Source organism: Dichotomopilus funicola, assembly GCF_033296635.1.
Source record: "Dichotomopilus funicola strain CBS 141.50 unplaced genomic scaffold C8A04scaffold_1, whole genome shotgun sequence".
NCBI classification, from domain to species: Eukaryota; Fungi; Ascomycota; class Sordariomycetes; order Sordariales; family Chaetomiaceae; genus Dichotomopilus; species Dichotomopilus funicola.
The window spans coordinates 729,799-745,550 of NW_026944022.1; the positions used below are offsets into that span (position 1 = coordinate 729,799).

General features: G+C 55.0%; 2 protein-coding genes across 2 annotated transcripts; both read left to right on the top strand.

The window, feature by feature from the left end:
- Positions 1-6,554: 6,554 nt before the first annotated feature.
- Positions 6,555-7,434, top strand: C8A04DRAFT_23940 (uncharacterized protein; the record flags this gene model as incomplete). Its single annotated transcript, XM_062778885.1, has 2 exons — positions 6,555-6,876; positions 6,983-7,434. The coding sequence occupies 2 exons, from the start codon at positions 6,555-6,557 to the stop codon at positions 7,432-7,434; spliced, it is 774 nt and encodes a 257-aa protein (XP_062641514.1).
- Positions 7,435-12,790: 5,356 nt separating this feature from the next.
- C8A04DRAFT_23941 (glycoside hydrolase) lies at positions 12,791-15,474 on the top strand (the record flags this gene model as incomplete). Its single annotated transcript, XM_062778886.1, has 3 exons — positions 12,791-13,064; positions 13,177-15,155; positions 15,226-15,474. 3 exons carry the CDS (start codon positions 12,791-12,793, stop codon positions 15,472-15,474), a joined length of 2,502 nt encoding a protein of 833 aa, XP_062641515.1.
- Between the last annotated feature and the right edge of the window lie 278 nt (positions 15,475-15,752).

The following is a 15,752-nucleotide window of genomic DNA, read 5'->3' on the forward strand; positions in this document are numbered from 1 at the left end:
GACGAGTCGAGCTGCCGGTTTCAGGTTTTCGAAACAGTGGTCTGCGGCGCTGGCAGCCCCCAAGCGCTGCTGGAGAATCCTGAGCCACTGTGAACTGGGCGGAGCAGGCTCCGTTCCGCATCCCACAAGCAGGCAACAGCGAAAAGCACCCCGACAGCCAAACAATCGCTGGTGGTCCCCGCCAAACTTGCAGTTTGCTTCGCCATCAGCCGTGACAAAGCACACGGATACTTATACGCCGATACCCTCTATTCTTTCATCGCTACTCTTGGTCTGCAATTACCAACGTCTAGTGGCTGCCCCCCACTCAACCACCCGAGCGATCCGATATGCTCGAAAGCAGTCATCGACACCATCACGGGTGTTAAATCAGTACCCGAATGATTAGTAGGCGCCCGATATTTTCGGCAACTTTCTGGGACGGGATGAAGGCGGCCGGATTGCATGGATGACACGAAACACGACGAAAACCGACGACATTCGCAATGGATGGGTAATTTTTTGGTTCACCGGCTGCGCCCACGCCGATTTCCGATCACGCCCACACCCACACCCACGCCCACTCACCACGTACCACTCACCACCACCGATACCGATGCCGGCGCCGATGCCGAATTTGAATTTTATCCAGATCCCGATTCCGATTCCGATTCCGACTCCGACTCCGGGCCCCGCCATCGAGAGTGACGAATCACACTCGACGAACCACATGATGAAGACGGCGACTTTTTGCACTTTGCTTGCCGCACTAACCGAACGTGATGCAGGTGCCTGGCGCTCCCGTCACGGTACAGCTCAGGTTCATTGGCGGGATTTACCTTTTCAAACAGTGAGTGATGGGGGGCTTGGGGGTAACGCAACCAGGCAGGCCAACACGAACCCCGGACGGAACATGCTTCCCACATCCCCGCCCCTCCTCAATCAAGGGAGGCTGCACAGGACGGTGGGGTAGGTTTCTTCGAAACGATATGCACCTCGAATACGATCCCACCTGACCATATCGAATGTCCCTTGCAGCGACAAAGGTCACCTTGTTTGGGGTGGTGCAGCGGATGCAGGAGCGGGAATTTTGGAGGCGCAACATCGCGTTCATCAAGAAGGCAAGGGAGCGGGTGCGGGAAAAGGGGACGGGAGAAGCCTGCGCGTGGATACCGGGGTGGTGCAGGGAAGAGATGGGATGGGGATTTGAAAGAGGTGGAAAAAAAGAAGCACGGGGGGCAGAGGGGGGGGATATGGTGTGTGATGAGAGATGGAGACGCGGGGCTGGAAGGGGAAAGGACAAGTTGGACCGCCTGCGCAACATATTTTTGACTGCCGACGGAGTTTCGAGCCTCGGCTCGGAGGTCCCGTCGAGGTTCGGCCGTCTCGACATTGGCACTGACCTAAACCGTTTTGGAACTGCCCAGGCGTTTGGCGGAAGAAGGGGACTAGGCGACCCACTCGGACCAGAGAAGGCCGAACGCGCCGACAACAGCAATGAAATGATGATGAATGGAGAGCGCAGGTCCGAATATGCGAGCAGACGACGACCGACGGGCTGAAGGTGGCCCGCCTCAGCAAGAGATGGGACACTGAGTTCATCGCATCGACGAGTCGAGCTCTCCTGGGTGCGGGAAGCTTGGAGGGTTTCTTTTGCCTCTGCCCAGCGGAAGACGGGGGAACTTGCTTTGCGTCGGTGTTCTTACTATTCCGCAGAAGCCGTGTGAGGCGAGATGGTGGTGGGCTCTGAGAGGTGAGGTGTGGGTAGGGTGACGAAACTGATGATTATTTTGCTAGGAGAACGCGGCGCGATTGAGAATATCCAAGCCGAAATGATCCGGACAAACCACACGACAATTACAATCGGAGTCTCCACCGACGACTCTATTTCCAATGCAGACAAATGGCAAAGCCGTTCCCCGGTCCTCCTTCCCACGATGCCGAAAGCCAAAAAAAGTGCGGCTGAAGGTGTTCCTCATCTTCGGGTTTCCTCGTGGTGTTTATTTGGAGGGGGGTGACTAAGGAGCTCAGTCACTCGGCTGGGAGGTGTGCCCATGGGCTGCGGCACAGTTTCGCAGGGGTTTGGTTCGCCCACGCCGCTCCGGGAAGCTCGCCCCAGAGCCCCTCCAGCTGTCGACAAGTGCTGCGGTTGCATTCCACGCCTTGCGCGTGCTTGGCAAGGCAGATTTTCGATTCTCCTCGTCGGCCGCGTTGGTGAACTCGGCTGACCCGACAATCGCATTGCACCACGGCCCGATCGTGCAACTGATAGGCGGCTTTTCCCCGACACTTTTCTTTTTTAGCGTGCTCGAACAAACAATTTTTAGGTTGTGGGTTCTTTTCGAGATGAGCGAGTCACTCGGGCAAGGTAAGGAAACGGCTCAGCACCTGCCGAATTCGTCAGCCTCTATTTTCCTTCTTCCGCGGGGGAAGGCGTCGTTTTACACCCATGATTGGCGCGAGGTTTCTCCCAGTATCCATTGAGAGACCTCCGACTTCCTAGCCTCCCTGTCCGCCAGTATCGAATTCGGCACTGGTTGACGGAAACCGTGCGTCTCAAAAGAACGACCAAGGCCTTCCATGCCAGAAGGAGGCGCGGACGACCCCACTTAGTCTTGGCCGGGGTTAAATTTAGACTTAACCCCCGGACATTTTGGCTAGCGGCATTCTGTTTGAGACGAACCAAGCTTTCCACGGTCTGAACATGATCACGGCAGCAAGGATTCATCGCGCACCATGGTGAGAACCCAAAAAAACATCACAGGCACAATGTTTACTTTCACTTCTGTCGCTTGAAACGCGCCGTTCTTTTTCTTCGCGGTCACAACTCGAGGGCCACATAATTTTTCCGATGGCGCCAACTGGACGTTTCGCTTTCAAAGTTTTGACCTCGGTCTAGTTTACCAAGATATCTGTTTTGTCAAGAAACAAGAAATAAACTTCGTGGTTCCAAGTGCCATCCCAAAATAAGCTTGAACATCATCGCCGCCCTTTCTTTAACATCACCAATCGGCAGCGATAGAATATTTAGAAAAAGAATAAAGTGGGGGTAGAGCTCCCGAAATACACTACTTGCTGGAGTGCCCACCCGAAACCATTCACACTTCTGTCACGTTGGGAGCTGATCACTATTCCGCAATACTGCCCGTTGGAGGCAGGCGATGGAGATACCCCTGCGCTCATCGGGGTTACTTTGCGAAAAGTGGAAGAACTCACGTCGGAATCTTCCAAGGGTTAATCGTCGATAATGGACACCGTTGGATCAGAGAACCAAGGAGGATGGACCTCTCGGGAGTGGTAATTCAGCATCTCCAACTAATCTCTTGAGCGGCGTGGTCGCGCACAAGAGACTCATTTAGGAACACATGGCTAGAGTCGCACGCACACCAAGAAATCTCATTGGGAAGACAGAAGCCTCAGCTGAAATACAACGACCCACTGTCCACATGTCGACTGCAAGCTCTTCACATATTCCGTGCGACAACACTGACCGTGTCGTCGGGGCCCTCGATGTTTAAAAATAAAAATAGCCTCAAGCGAGCGGCGCAAGTGGGTCACCATGCGGATCTTGGAAACCCTTCGAGAAATTGATCGTCTGTGCGGAATGCGGGCCACAACAAATCCCGGGTGGGGGAGGAAGGGGTGCAGATTTCCGTTGCTTCTCGGTATTTTTTTCGACCTTTTCGAATCGCAATGCGACGGAGGAGTGGCGGTGCATCAAAGTCTCTTTTTTAGCAAATCGAGCACGGGCTCATTGGGCCCTCAAGCCCTCCGCAAAGAGACAGCTTCGTGACAGAGCATGGCCCGGCATCCAATGAGCGTCGACACCGAAACTATGGATGGTTGTCAACACCTCGTGAGTATTGAGCCTGCAAGACCACACGAAGAATCAGAGAAGCCATTTTCGGTATTGAAGAGACGAGAAAACGCAAGGGATGTGGGGCTTTGGGGTGGTCAGATCGACGATAGCCATCGTCGTCTGTCGAGCGAAGAGCAAAGGACAAGACCAAGCATGCATCTCTTTCGTCCTTCGTCCGAAATACCAACTATTGACACCCGGGTTTTCGAGATGGTTTATTTTGGGGGTCATCTCGGCGATTGATAGCTGTCCCTTCAAACCTCGGGTTTGGTGCCGTGCCGTCCCGGCAAAGCAAAGAGACCATGCCGTCCATCTTGACCGAGCTCTTCCCCAACGTCGTTTTTTACAGAGTGGGGTGAGAGAAAGGAAAGTTCTTGTGGATTTTCGAATGCTCACGTCGTCACCCACGCCCGAGGATTCATCTTGTTCATGCTCGATATAGAAGCAAAGGACAAATTAAGGTTCTCAGCTCCCGATCCTTTGTCAACGTTTGGCCTCATTCGGCATAGGGCTTTTAGGCGGAGGTGGGCCAAAAGAGATAGCCAAGGCACACTGATCGGCGGGACGGTTGGCCCGAGACAATGGGCGTTCGCTTCGAATCATCGTTTCGCGTTAACGTTAACGTTATTTTTTTTGTCGACTCCAGTTCAGGTGCTGGGAATGCAGGCGTTCCATACCGGCCAATGCTAAAAATCGAAGCCCTGCTGCTCCAGTCGGGGCCCGCTGAAGGGCCCACAGTTTCTGGGGTACCCTTGTCACGAGCAAGGAATGGTCAAAGTTCCTCTCTAACTGAGAAAGGCAAGTGGGGATACATTAACGGTTATTCATTGGCTCGTTCGCCAAAGCCAAAATTTGCAGCAAGTCCTTCCGTTTTCATTAACATGAGATGGAGCTTGGGGAAGGAACTACGCGATAGCATTGGCAATAGGACGCAACAGGTTGGTTCTTTTCGCCAACGCTCTCCTTTCCAGTTTCTGTCCTCCGACAATGCCGGAATATTGGTGTCACGCATGCTGCAAGCGAAGTTTTGGAGATGTGCGACATCTTTTCCACACTCCTCCAAATGCTGACAGACCCTCAATTACAATCAAGATTCAGCCCTACACCCTTGGGATCCTCCAGCCTGTTCCCCATGTTTGCGACCGAGATCGCGGAAAATGTGCGCCATGCCGAACTGGGAACCAACTCGCCCACCACCTTTCTGTTCCCCACCACCTTTCTGTTCCCCACCGACCTGCACCGACCTCGCCGCAAGCTCGAGTTTCCTGACCCTTGCTTCCCCAAAGTTGCATGTTCTTCACCAGCAACCGAGTGTCCCTGGCCATCGCTCTTTTGAGTGGGGAACATGGGAGGATCTCGAAACGACTAGACTCGACTTGTGACTCTTCTTTTATTTTTATCTTTGAACGATTGGCTGATCTCGCCTTTTTCTCTTGCAAGAAGCCTCCCATCGGTTGGCACACAAGTCGGCAGGCAGAGCCTTGGCTTTGGCGGGAACTGTGGGCCGGTGTGCCCGTATTTTTCGCGTTTGTTGAAGCCACTAAGAACGTGTTCCAGCACAGTGCCTCGTCTGAGGCGAGGTTGACCTGGTTACCTCATCCCTCTGCCGATCCCTCAGTTGACCATAGCGAGACTCTCAACGCACCGTCGGCTCTCAGCACGTGAGGGAGGACAATCACATCGAAGAATGAGACTGGACCCACCCTAAAAATCGCAGCTCCATGCCCTCCATGAGGTTCTGTGCCTCTACCAATGCGCATGCCCATGCAAGTGCATGCCGTGCCGTGGTCGCCGCGAGGCATATCTGGACCTGGGGAGGCGCGGAAAGGCCAGTCATTCAGAGGTGAACTAGGGGGGCCCTGTAAAGGTTGATGGAGGGGTGTGGTCGGTGGGTGGGATACTTTCATCTCCCGGGAGGGCACTGTGCATCCACTCGACTGGCACCCCCCAGCGGATGAGCGCATCGTCCCACGATGGCCACGCGCGGGCGTGGTCCTGACACCCCGGCATCCCTGTTCCTCGCCTGGCCATGGGGCAATGAACGGGTGCGCCGCAAGCGCAACCATCTCATTCTCCACCAACCCGCTCTGAGTACCCCTGGGCCTTTTGGGCCTTGGGATGGTGGCCCAGGCTGGATGGGTGGATGCTCCTCGAAGCACACACTCGTCGGGACGTTGGAATGCTAGCAACTCAAACCACCCCGGATCAGCTCCACTCCTCGACCCAGCAGGTCTGTCCCCTCACTGACACCACTTCCAGCTGTGTCCCCCCCCCTTCCTTTCGGGATCGCCCGTCTTACAAGTATATGGGGCACGGAGCTTTCGGGCGCCATGTATCCTCCGCTCGACTTCCTGACTTATCACTCATCCGTACAACGCCAACGCCGCAAATAACGGTCGTCTCGTTCTCGACCAGCACCTTGAACGCTAAGCCCCTGGTCACTTCCATCTTTGGTATCCTGTCGTTCCGGCTCTTCCTCAACAGGGCATACTTGTCAACGTCGGGCCCGCCTCGAGTCTCAAGTTCAGACCGTTAAACTAGTATATAAGTGATCGCGACGTCCCGAGTGGACGCCACCAGTCCTAGAAGCAGGCACCAGTTCGAGCATCTTTCCCGAATCGGTAACCAGAAGCTCAGAGGCATACAAGAAGCAGAGCAGACCCCCGGCCTGTGAGCATCTTCCCCTTCTTTTGTTTTCTTTTTCCCTTCTTTCGAGATGTCCTCATACCAACACCCTGAAGAGAAAGACTACATAGAGGTCATCCCCCTTTACGACGACCACAACGAGACCACTCACTCAAGGAAGAGTCGCAGCAACAAGAAGTACAACAAGCACATCACGACTCCCCAGTCCGGCTCAGACACCGAGAAAGAACCCTCCAACATGTCTTCAAGGTCTTCCAGACACTCTTCGGGGTCCATCTCGAGGAAGGAGAAGATCTCAGCATCCAAGACGAAAAAGACGGACGACTGGACCGAAGTGACGGAGCCTGATGAGAGGCGGCGCATCCAAAACCGTATTGCCCAGCGCAAGTTCAGTACGTCGACCACCAGCATTACCATGATGCACCACCATCGTTCCCATCACAGCACTCGTTCTCCCCCCCCACTCCCAACCGAGCCGCCTCTAACCTAGATGAACAGGGGAAAAGGCTCGTGAGCAAAAAGACCGCGCCGCCCGTGACGCCCAGAATCAGCAACATGCCGGCTCGTCGTACCATATTCCCGATCCAGAAGACTTCACCCTCGACGATGGTGGTGACCTCTCGGGCCTGCCTTGGGGCGGCTTGAGCATGCGGCACGTCGTAACCCGCGGCCACGCTTCGGCCAGCACAGGACACCACACCCACAGCCATCACAGCGGTAATACGGGCGGGAGTAGCAGCATCATCCACCAGGCAACAAGCACGCCGGGCCCTGTCGACCAAGCGCTATATCACATGACACCATATGGCTACACAGCGCCACCACCTCACCAGGCACATCCTACTATGGTGGACGCCACGGGGGAGGTGTATCATGGGTATGACTCGCCATATACCACGGGATATTATGCGTTTGACCCGGCTGGGGCAGATCCCACTCATGGGTTGTAACTCACAAACCTGGGTTCAAGGGGTATGTTCCTCTCTCTCTTCTCCTTTGAGCACGTTTTTCTTTCCTAGGGACGGTGTTGCACTTTTTGGTACTGTGTTGTCTCTCAGTTTGTCTCATCTGCTGGAGATGGCCGAACCCGAAGTTGTGAAACGTTACTTTATTCGGAAGGTGCACAAGGGGATTTTTCAACTGACGGGTTCACGTTTGCAGGGGAATTGTTGTCGATCGAATGAAATGTTTCTGTCCCTTTTCCTAATGCTGGAAGAGGGGCTGAAAGGGCGGTGCTCAGGTTTCTGAGAAAGGGAAAGATTTACTCCCCATGTTTGCCCGGCTCAGAAACCCCCTTCACTCCTATCCTCAACACCCCCTTTTCCCTGAAAACTTCAAGATATTCTTCACAGTACATATGTTTTCTACCCTTTGGGAGCGTGGGATTCCCGTTTTCTTTTTCTTGCCTTTTGCCGGTTTGGGTTTTTTTTCTGGTTGGTCAGAAAATGAGGATCAAGACATGGGCGGTGGACACCCACTGTGCTTGGAACACTGAGACGGTCTTGGCATAGACAAACGGCGATGTGCCTCGTTTTCTTCCCTTTCAACCCCACCTTTTTTGCCAGCAACTTTTGGCCTTTTCTGTCTTTTCATTTTCTTTCACTTCGCTGTTCATTTTTCATTCTCTTCTTGTTTATCTTTTACTTTCATTTCAGAGTTTTATCTTTTGCACATACACCTTCTCTCCCCTTTCACTTCTGCATATACCCCCCTCCTCTTGGGTTAGACTTAGCGTTTTTATTCCCTTCTCTCCTTTGTTTGCCCGGGTTGGGCGGGGTTTGGGGGTCATCGGAAGACAAGAGCCGGTTTCGGGAAACGGGATGGGAAACGGGGAGGCATCTTGGTTGCATTTTGGTTGCCTGTTTATGCTCTTTTTTTTGCTTTTGCTAGCCCTTCCTGGCTTCTTCTCGAATTATGATGATGGGTTACGAATACATAGAAGCTGACATTTCGCTCTTCAACCTCTCGCCGTCTTCTTTTCTCCAGACAGTCTCGTCGCTTGGTGCCTGGTGGTGGTCGTTAACCCGTAAACTCCACTTACCGTCGTTAGTTGGCCTGTCGTTTTCCTCGCGATGGTTGCTTAGCTTGGATGATGACACAGCAGTTAACTAATTGCATCCACATTGCAGCGCGTTCCTGTACGACAATAAAATGCGGTGCTGTTACATTGTGCGGCAGAGCAGGAGAAGGGGAGCCTGCGAGCCTGGGCTTTCAAGTCTTGGCACTGGGACCTTTTTCTCCCAGCGCTGTGGTTCATGGATTTGCAAAAGTGTGAGAGATGTGCGCGGGTTACGCAAAACGTTTTTTTTTTTAACGTTCGTTAGTTAGTAATCATCCCCGGTTTGGTCTCTAGCGAGTTGCTATGGAAGTCGGAAACATTAGGGCTGGACCATGTTGACGTACTCCCACTGCGCGGCCGTACGTGTACTTTGTAGCGTTTTACTTTCTTACCATAGTTAGTAGTTAGTTTATTTCTCGGCTTGCGACAACAGCCTCATTCGTCGTCATCATCGTCATCACCATCATCGAAACCGAGGAGAGCACACGAGGACGCTTTCTTTCTGTGCTTTCCCCCCCCGAGCCCCCCGAGCCGTCCGTCGCCTGTGCTTTGCTTGGCTCGCCTTGGCTTCTGGGAGAGAAGGGAACAAATGCCGGGCCGGATATGGCGAGCTTGGCTGCCGGCTTCGGAGTCGGGTCAATTGCACCCTAGTGATGACAGCCATATGGGCCCCCCTTCCCCCCTCCCCCCTCAAAAGTGCTCCCAAAGAGAGCCAAATTCGCCAAATGAGCCCTTGCAGATTTTGACGAGGATCAAAAACCTCCCGCGCTCGTTTCGTGCCACGCGCGTGCGTCGTCAGAACTTAGGCCCACGCGAGAAAACGTGACCGCATCCCATGTTCTTGATCCGCTTTTGTTGTTTACATCGTACGTCTCGGAATAAAAGGGGGGAACAAGGAGGAGGGGAGGGGAGGGGTCGCATGAGATGGTACTCCGTGGGTTATTCCCGGCACACACACATCCATAGTACAGCAAGCATTCGCCAGCGTGCCCCCATCATCCATGCAGCGAAGCACCAAAGGAACAATAGGCTAAGGACGATCTTGCGGTGCGAGTGTGGCTCAGGTGTGAACGTGTGGTGGGAAAGGCACTGCACAGTGGCATTGGTGGGGCTCGTGAGCTTTCTTTGTCTTCCCGGCCTTGGAGAGTGGGAGCGTGTGGTTGTGGTGCAGGATAGAACAGGGGCTGTGGAAGATTGTGGAAGGGTCACACAGCCACAGCGCGCCCTTCATGTCTCTTTCTTTTCACCTTTGAGTGTTCCATTGTCAACCCCGTCGAGCCAGCCCGTGGCATGGCTGGTCTGGTACCGAAGCAATTAGCCTTGCTTTCCCTGTGTCGGCTGGCAGGACGGGACACACGGGGTGGTCCGGCGTCGACTCCCGATGGGTCTCCACCATCACCAAGGCATATCTCTCGGTCACAGATCTGGGAGACCACTTTTTTTTTAGCTTAAACGAGACGACCCATGGTTGAGAGGCGGCAAGGCGGCTCTGTCGACATGGTCGGCGACCCCCGACTGCCTCGGCCGACCTGGAATGGGTGGGAGGGTACTCGAGCTGCGAGGTTGCATTGTGCTTTCGCTTGACTACACTACCTTGGTCGACTTTGGTGGCCTCAAAAGGGTTCCCCAGCGTCAAAGTTCTTGGTAGTGTAGACTTTTGGCGAAGCTCTTAAAGCCGAACTGTTTTGAGTCCAGCCATTGCCGAGAAATGGACGGCGAGCTCGCTACGAATAGTGTACATGTACATACAGATCGCCTTTTGTGATGAGGGGGAGGTAAAAAAAGAACCCCCTGATGGTTTCTCATCCATGTTCTGGTGTTCATGGTTGTGATCGAACAACCATTCAGTCTCCTGTAGTGTAAATTCTCCGAACCACAGGATTCTTGACTTGGTCGAGAACTGGCCGAGAAGGAAAGCTTCTTTGGGCGGAATAACTATCTGCCAGGAACCCCTCCTGGGCCGGTTCTCGACTCAAGAGACGAGTCGACTGTGTCACTAGAGTTCTTGGATAACAGGCTTTGGAGCCCCTGGTTGGGCGCCACCAGACCGTTGACTCGCTGGATGCAGCAGATCCTTGCCCCTTCGACGCTGAAGAAAGACTTGCTGGCGAAAATGGCCCGTTATCCTGTTTCACCCCACGAACAATGGGAGAGACAAGAGACAGCCTCCGCTGGGGTTCCATCCCCAGTCTGGACTCAACTGTCCGACTGATCTGTCTCTGCATTGAAACGCAACCCCTTCACTCACCCCCGCATCTGCAACCATCACCACAGCCCACTCCACCAACGAGTGTATCTCCACGATGGCAAGAGGTACTATGTAGATCCCCGGTGAAGTCCGATGCCTCGGGGACCATCAACGACGCCGCAGTCGTGCTTGACGCTTGACCGAGAAACGTCGAGCCACACCTTGTTGTCTGGACTCTCGATTCGTCCATGCTCCTCCACAAGCCGACCCCCCTGGCCGCATGGGTGGGTTTGGGGTGTGTCCGGGTGGTTTGGCTTGCACCTTTTTTCGTCCGCCGAGTTGGCTGAAATGGGCAGGAATGGCACCCCGATCGATGGCGATAGGCGGTTCCTGCATGCAACACGAGGCAAGGGACAGCAGAATCTCGCCACCACCTTCACTATTCTTTTCTAAAACGAACGTCCCCCTTCCTTTTCCTTCCTGCGGGGTGCTCAACGCTAGCCGCACACTGCATGTCTGCAGATGCAGGTCGCGGCGTGCCGGGCCACCCACCCAAAACTCGACCGTCACAGTCGCTACCAGCTCGACGCAGGGGAAGCGTGCGAATGAGGAAGCACAACGAGTGTACTTGCCCCACGGCGGGAAGCCTCTCTGGCCGCTGTGGCCACCAGACCACAAGCCCCTGCCGACCGGTGGCACACACGGCCGCCATGTGGTGGTGTCGTGGGTTGTGGGTTGCTTGTCGAGTTTCATAGAGAGGTCGAGGTGGCCAAGAAAAACGTCCGATGATGGTGTGGAGCTCGAAGCACTCCGGCGTGTTTGACACACGGCGATGGACCCAATCACCTCTGAACTGAACTCCCGTGCGTCTTCGGTCACGCGTCAGTTTCCGTGTCCCACTCCCCCTTCATGACTCCGAGCCGCTCCTCGATGCCGTCAAGACGGGGCCCACATGTCTCCGTCGGCGAGTTCTTTTCCCACTCATCGGCCGCAGGAGAAGTTCGGCATGAAATCCCCAAGTCCGAGTGCCCCGAAGACACACCAAAGCCGTCATATGGCCGTCCGGCCCAACTACCGTCGGTCGGCCGATGCTTCTGGTCCAAGATAAGCAGCCACGTGTTGGAGCATCCTTGGCTCTCGCTCTCTTTGGAAGTCGGATACCTTTTGGCCGGCGAGCGCCCTTCCGAGAAGGGTATGTATGTATTCAGTGCATGGTAGCCACCGGCCCCCTTGGCAGCCCATCTTTCGCGAGGAGGCGTTCTTCGAATTGATCCGGGCCAGTCCCATGTGTCTCAGCGTCCCATCCTCCTCATGCCCTAGAAGCCTCATCCTCCGACCTTCCCCTGTTCAACTCTGCCCCAACTCCTTGCCAAGGGGTCGTGCATGAAGGCCGCCAAGGAAGGTATGAATGAGGTAATACTACTCCGTAGGCGCGCGTTATCGTGCAGGAGGACGAAGACTTGAGCGCAGAGTGCATTCGGTGACACCGGCCGATGTACCCGCATCCGCGTGTCAGAACTTTAATGGAGAAATAAAGACCCCGTTTCCCATTTTGTTACCGCCGAGACGGGATCTCCTGGACGGGCGAGCAGTCTAGCCTGGGTCGTCGAGCCTAACTACCTGCCGGTTTGTTGACAGTCGTTTGAACGGAGTTGCTACAGTGAGGGGATGATTGAACGAGCTGGAAAGTGGGGCGATCAAGCGAGATTCCACTTACACCCCCACGGAATCTCGATGTCAATGACCCCCACTCGGACCGGTGGGGGCTCACCCAGCTCCGCACCTGCGTGTCGCCTGGTGGTGTGGGGAAGCCGTGCTGAAACGGCCCGCTGAACGGATGCCAAGCCGTTTTGGGCCGCAGCACGGACCCGGATTTGGAGCTCCCCTGGCCGAAAGATGGAGGTGAACGTGTTCCTAAGAGCCACCACCAAACGGCGAATGCTCACAAGGCTGTCCGCAACGGTACGGTCCGCAACCCAGCCTCACGAGTCCAGCCAGCCCGCCATGACGCGATAGATGACGTTAATACCTTGACTGAAGCTACCGAAGACCTCCCGCCATGGCATTGGGACGCCAATTGGGCCTGATGTTGGCTTTGTGCTGGTTCCATGCTTTGTTTGTTTCCCTCGGTTTCTCTAGTACTGCATCGGCAAGCACCCCCGACGACGGCGAGTCTATTTTACACAGCGAGTTCGGCCGCCAGAACAACCAAAGTTTACTATGGGGCCCATACCGGCCGAACCTTTATTTTGGGGTGCGCCCCAGGATCCCACAGAGCTTGATGGCCGGCTTGATGTGGGGCAAGATTGAGTCGTACGCCGACTTCCAATATAGTCAGTTCTTCCATCTTAGGCACATTCTTCTTTCTATTGGCTATTTGTTCAGTCTATCCATGCTCCCGTCTTCTACGGCTTCCCCTTGCTGACCAATGGCTCGTGTAAACAGCGGTCCGATACACCTGCGAGCAGAATGAGGGCATGAAGGGCTATGGATGGGAGGAGTACGACCCTAGGAGGGGCGGTATCCAAACCATCCACGACATACAAAACGGTCTCGATCTGACCACCTCCTTCGTAAAAGTCCCCGGGGGTGCCCACGGTGGCAACTGGGCGGCCCGGATCAAGGGCGTGCTAAACGACGATGCACCGAAGGACCAGAAGACCATCTTGGTCTTTTATGTGACACAAGAGGGCAGCGACTCAGAGCTCCAGGCGCTTGAAGGCGAGGATGAGAAGGGATATCATGGCGATGTTACGCTACAGGGCCGATCGGACTCGCTCGGCAACTACAAGCTTGTCGTGACCAAAGGCGAGGGCGTCCAGCCATTGAGTGACCACGATCTGTCGAATATCCGGGGCCCGGGCCAGACTGTAGTTCAGTCGTTGACGTATCCTGAGGAGCATATCTGGCAAGCCAAACCAATTCTATTTCGGCAGCTCAAAGAGGGGGTTGACTGGCTGGTGGAGAACAAATATGATGTGCAGGACCCCCCGCCTCCCTGGCAGGTGTACTTGCTCGACAACCGACCTGGCTCCGGGAACGTCCATATTGTGGAGAAGGTTTTTGAGGGAGATTTTGAGTTTGATGTCCTCTTCTCGAGCGAGTCGGTGGGCAAGGACATCACGAGTGACGATTTGTCGCGGGAAATCAAGCTGACGACCGAGTCCTTTGGGGAGCGTTTTGCGAGTATTTTCACACCCCAGGCGCCCTTCACGGCGGAAAAGTATAAGAAGTTTGGCCGTAGCATGTTCTCTAACCTGATCGGCGGCATTGGCTATTTCTATGGCGAGTCCGTGGCGGATCGGTCTTACGCGCCCGAATACGAGGAGGAGAACGAGGTCTTCTGGGAGGAGACCGCCGAGGCGCGGGCTCGTAACCAGCAGGCACTAGAGGGCCCCTATGAGCTGTTTACCAGCATTCCTTCCCGGCCGTTTTTCCCGCGTGGATTCCTCTGGGACGAGGGCTTCCATCTGCTTCCCATCGCCGATTGGGATATCGACCTTACCCTGGAGATCGTGAAGAGCTGGTTCAACCTGATGGACGAGGACGGCTGGATTGGCCGTGAACAGATCCTCGGTCCCGAGGCGCGCAGCAAGGTGCCGGCCGAGTTCCAGACCCAGTATCCGCACTATGCCAACCCGCCCACCCTCTTTCTCGTCATTGACGCCTTTGTCGAGAAGCTCCGCAAGACCAACGGGAGCCTTCCCCCTTCTGGCACCCGGGAGCGTCTGTCCCAGGATGACGGCACTCTTGCTACTGCCTCTCTCAACAACCCTGACGTTGGGCTGGAGCATCTCCGCCGCCTGTACCCGCTCCTTCAGCGCCAGTTCAACTGGTTCCGCAAGACCCAAGCGGGCGACATCAAGTCGTACGACCGCGAGGCTTTCTCGACCAAGGAGGCCTACCGCTGGCGTGGCCGTACGACCACGCACTGCCTGACGAGTGGGCTGGACGACTACCCGCGCCCTCAACCACCCCACCCGGGCGAGCTGCATGTCGACCTGCTCTCGTGGGTTGGTGTGATGGCTAAGTCGCTTGCCAACATTGGCGATGTGCTCGGCCTAACTGCCGACGTGGACGATTACCGGAAAATCCTCACTGCCATTGAACGCAATTTGGACGATTTGCACTGGTCCGAGAAGGATGGCTGCTATTGCGACGCGACAATAGACGACTTCGAGGAGAACGCGCTAGTCTGCCACAAGGGATACATCTCGCTGTTCCCGTTCCTGACGGGCTTGCTTCCCGCCGATAGCCCGCGCCTGGCCAAGCTGTTGAAGCTCATTGGTGACGAGGACGAGCTCTGGAGCCCGCACGGTCTGCGCAGCCTAAGCAAAAGCGATAAGTTCTACGGCACTGCGGAGAACTACTGGCGCAGTCCTGTGTGGATCAACATCAACTACATGGCGGTTGTGCAGCTTTACGTATGTTTGGTTTTCCCTTTATACCTAACTTCCAAGCACTAGGAGGACCCAGCTAACGAAACCAAAATAGAACCTTGCGAAACAAGACGGTCCGCACCAGGCTACCGCCCGTGACCTGTACTCGCGCCTGCGGAAGAATCTGATTGATACCGTGTATGCCAGCTGGGAAGAGACGGGCTTCGCCTGGGAGCAGTACAACCCTGAAACGGGCCAGGGTCAGCGCACGCAGCACTTTACGGGGTGGACGAGTCTAGTGGTGAAGATTATGGCGATGGAGGATTTAGAACAGGTCGGGGGTGATGTGCGGGATGAGTTGTAGATATAGTCGGGGCACAATTAGATTGCGAGCAGCCTGATAAAGGTTGCGAAAAGGGGCGTTGATTGCTTTTGAGTTCTTCCATCCACGACGGTAACTGTACACGTATTTTTACCATCCGAGTGGTGTGTCATCCACGGTTGAAGCCCATAACGTTACTGCGTAATTCACCCACCATTCACCCCTGCCCAATACCCCACATGCCAGCGTCCACCCATCCTCCTCGAAGCTCCATCTCACCAGCGTCCCGCGTTCTCACCGAGATTCTACCCTCCAATCCT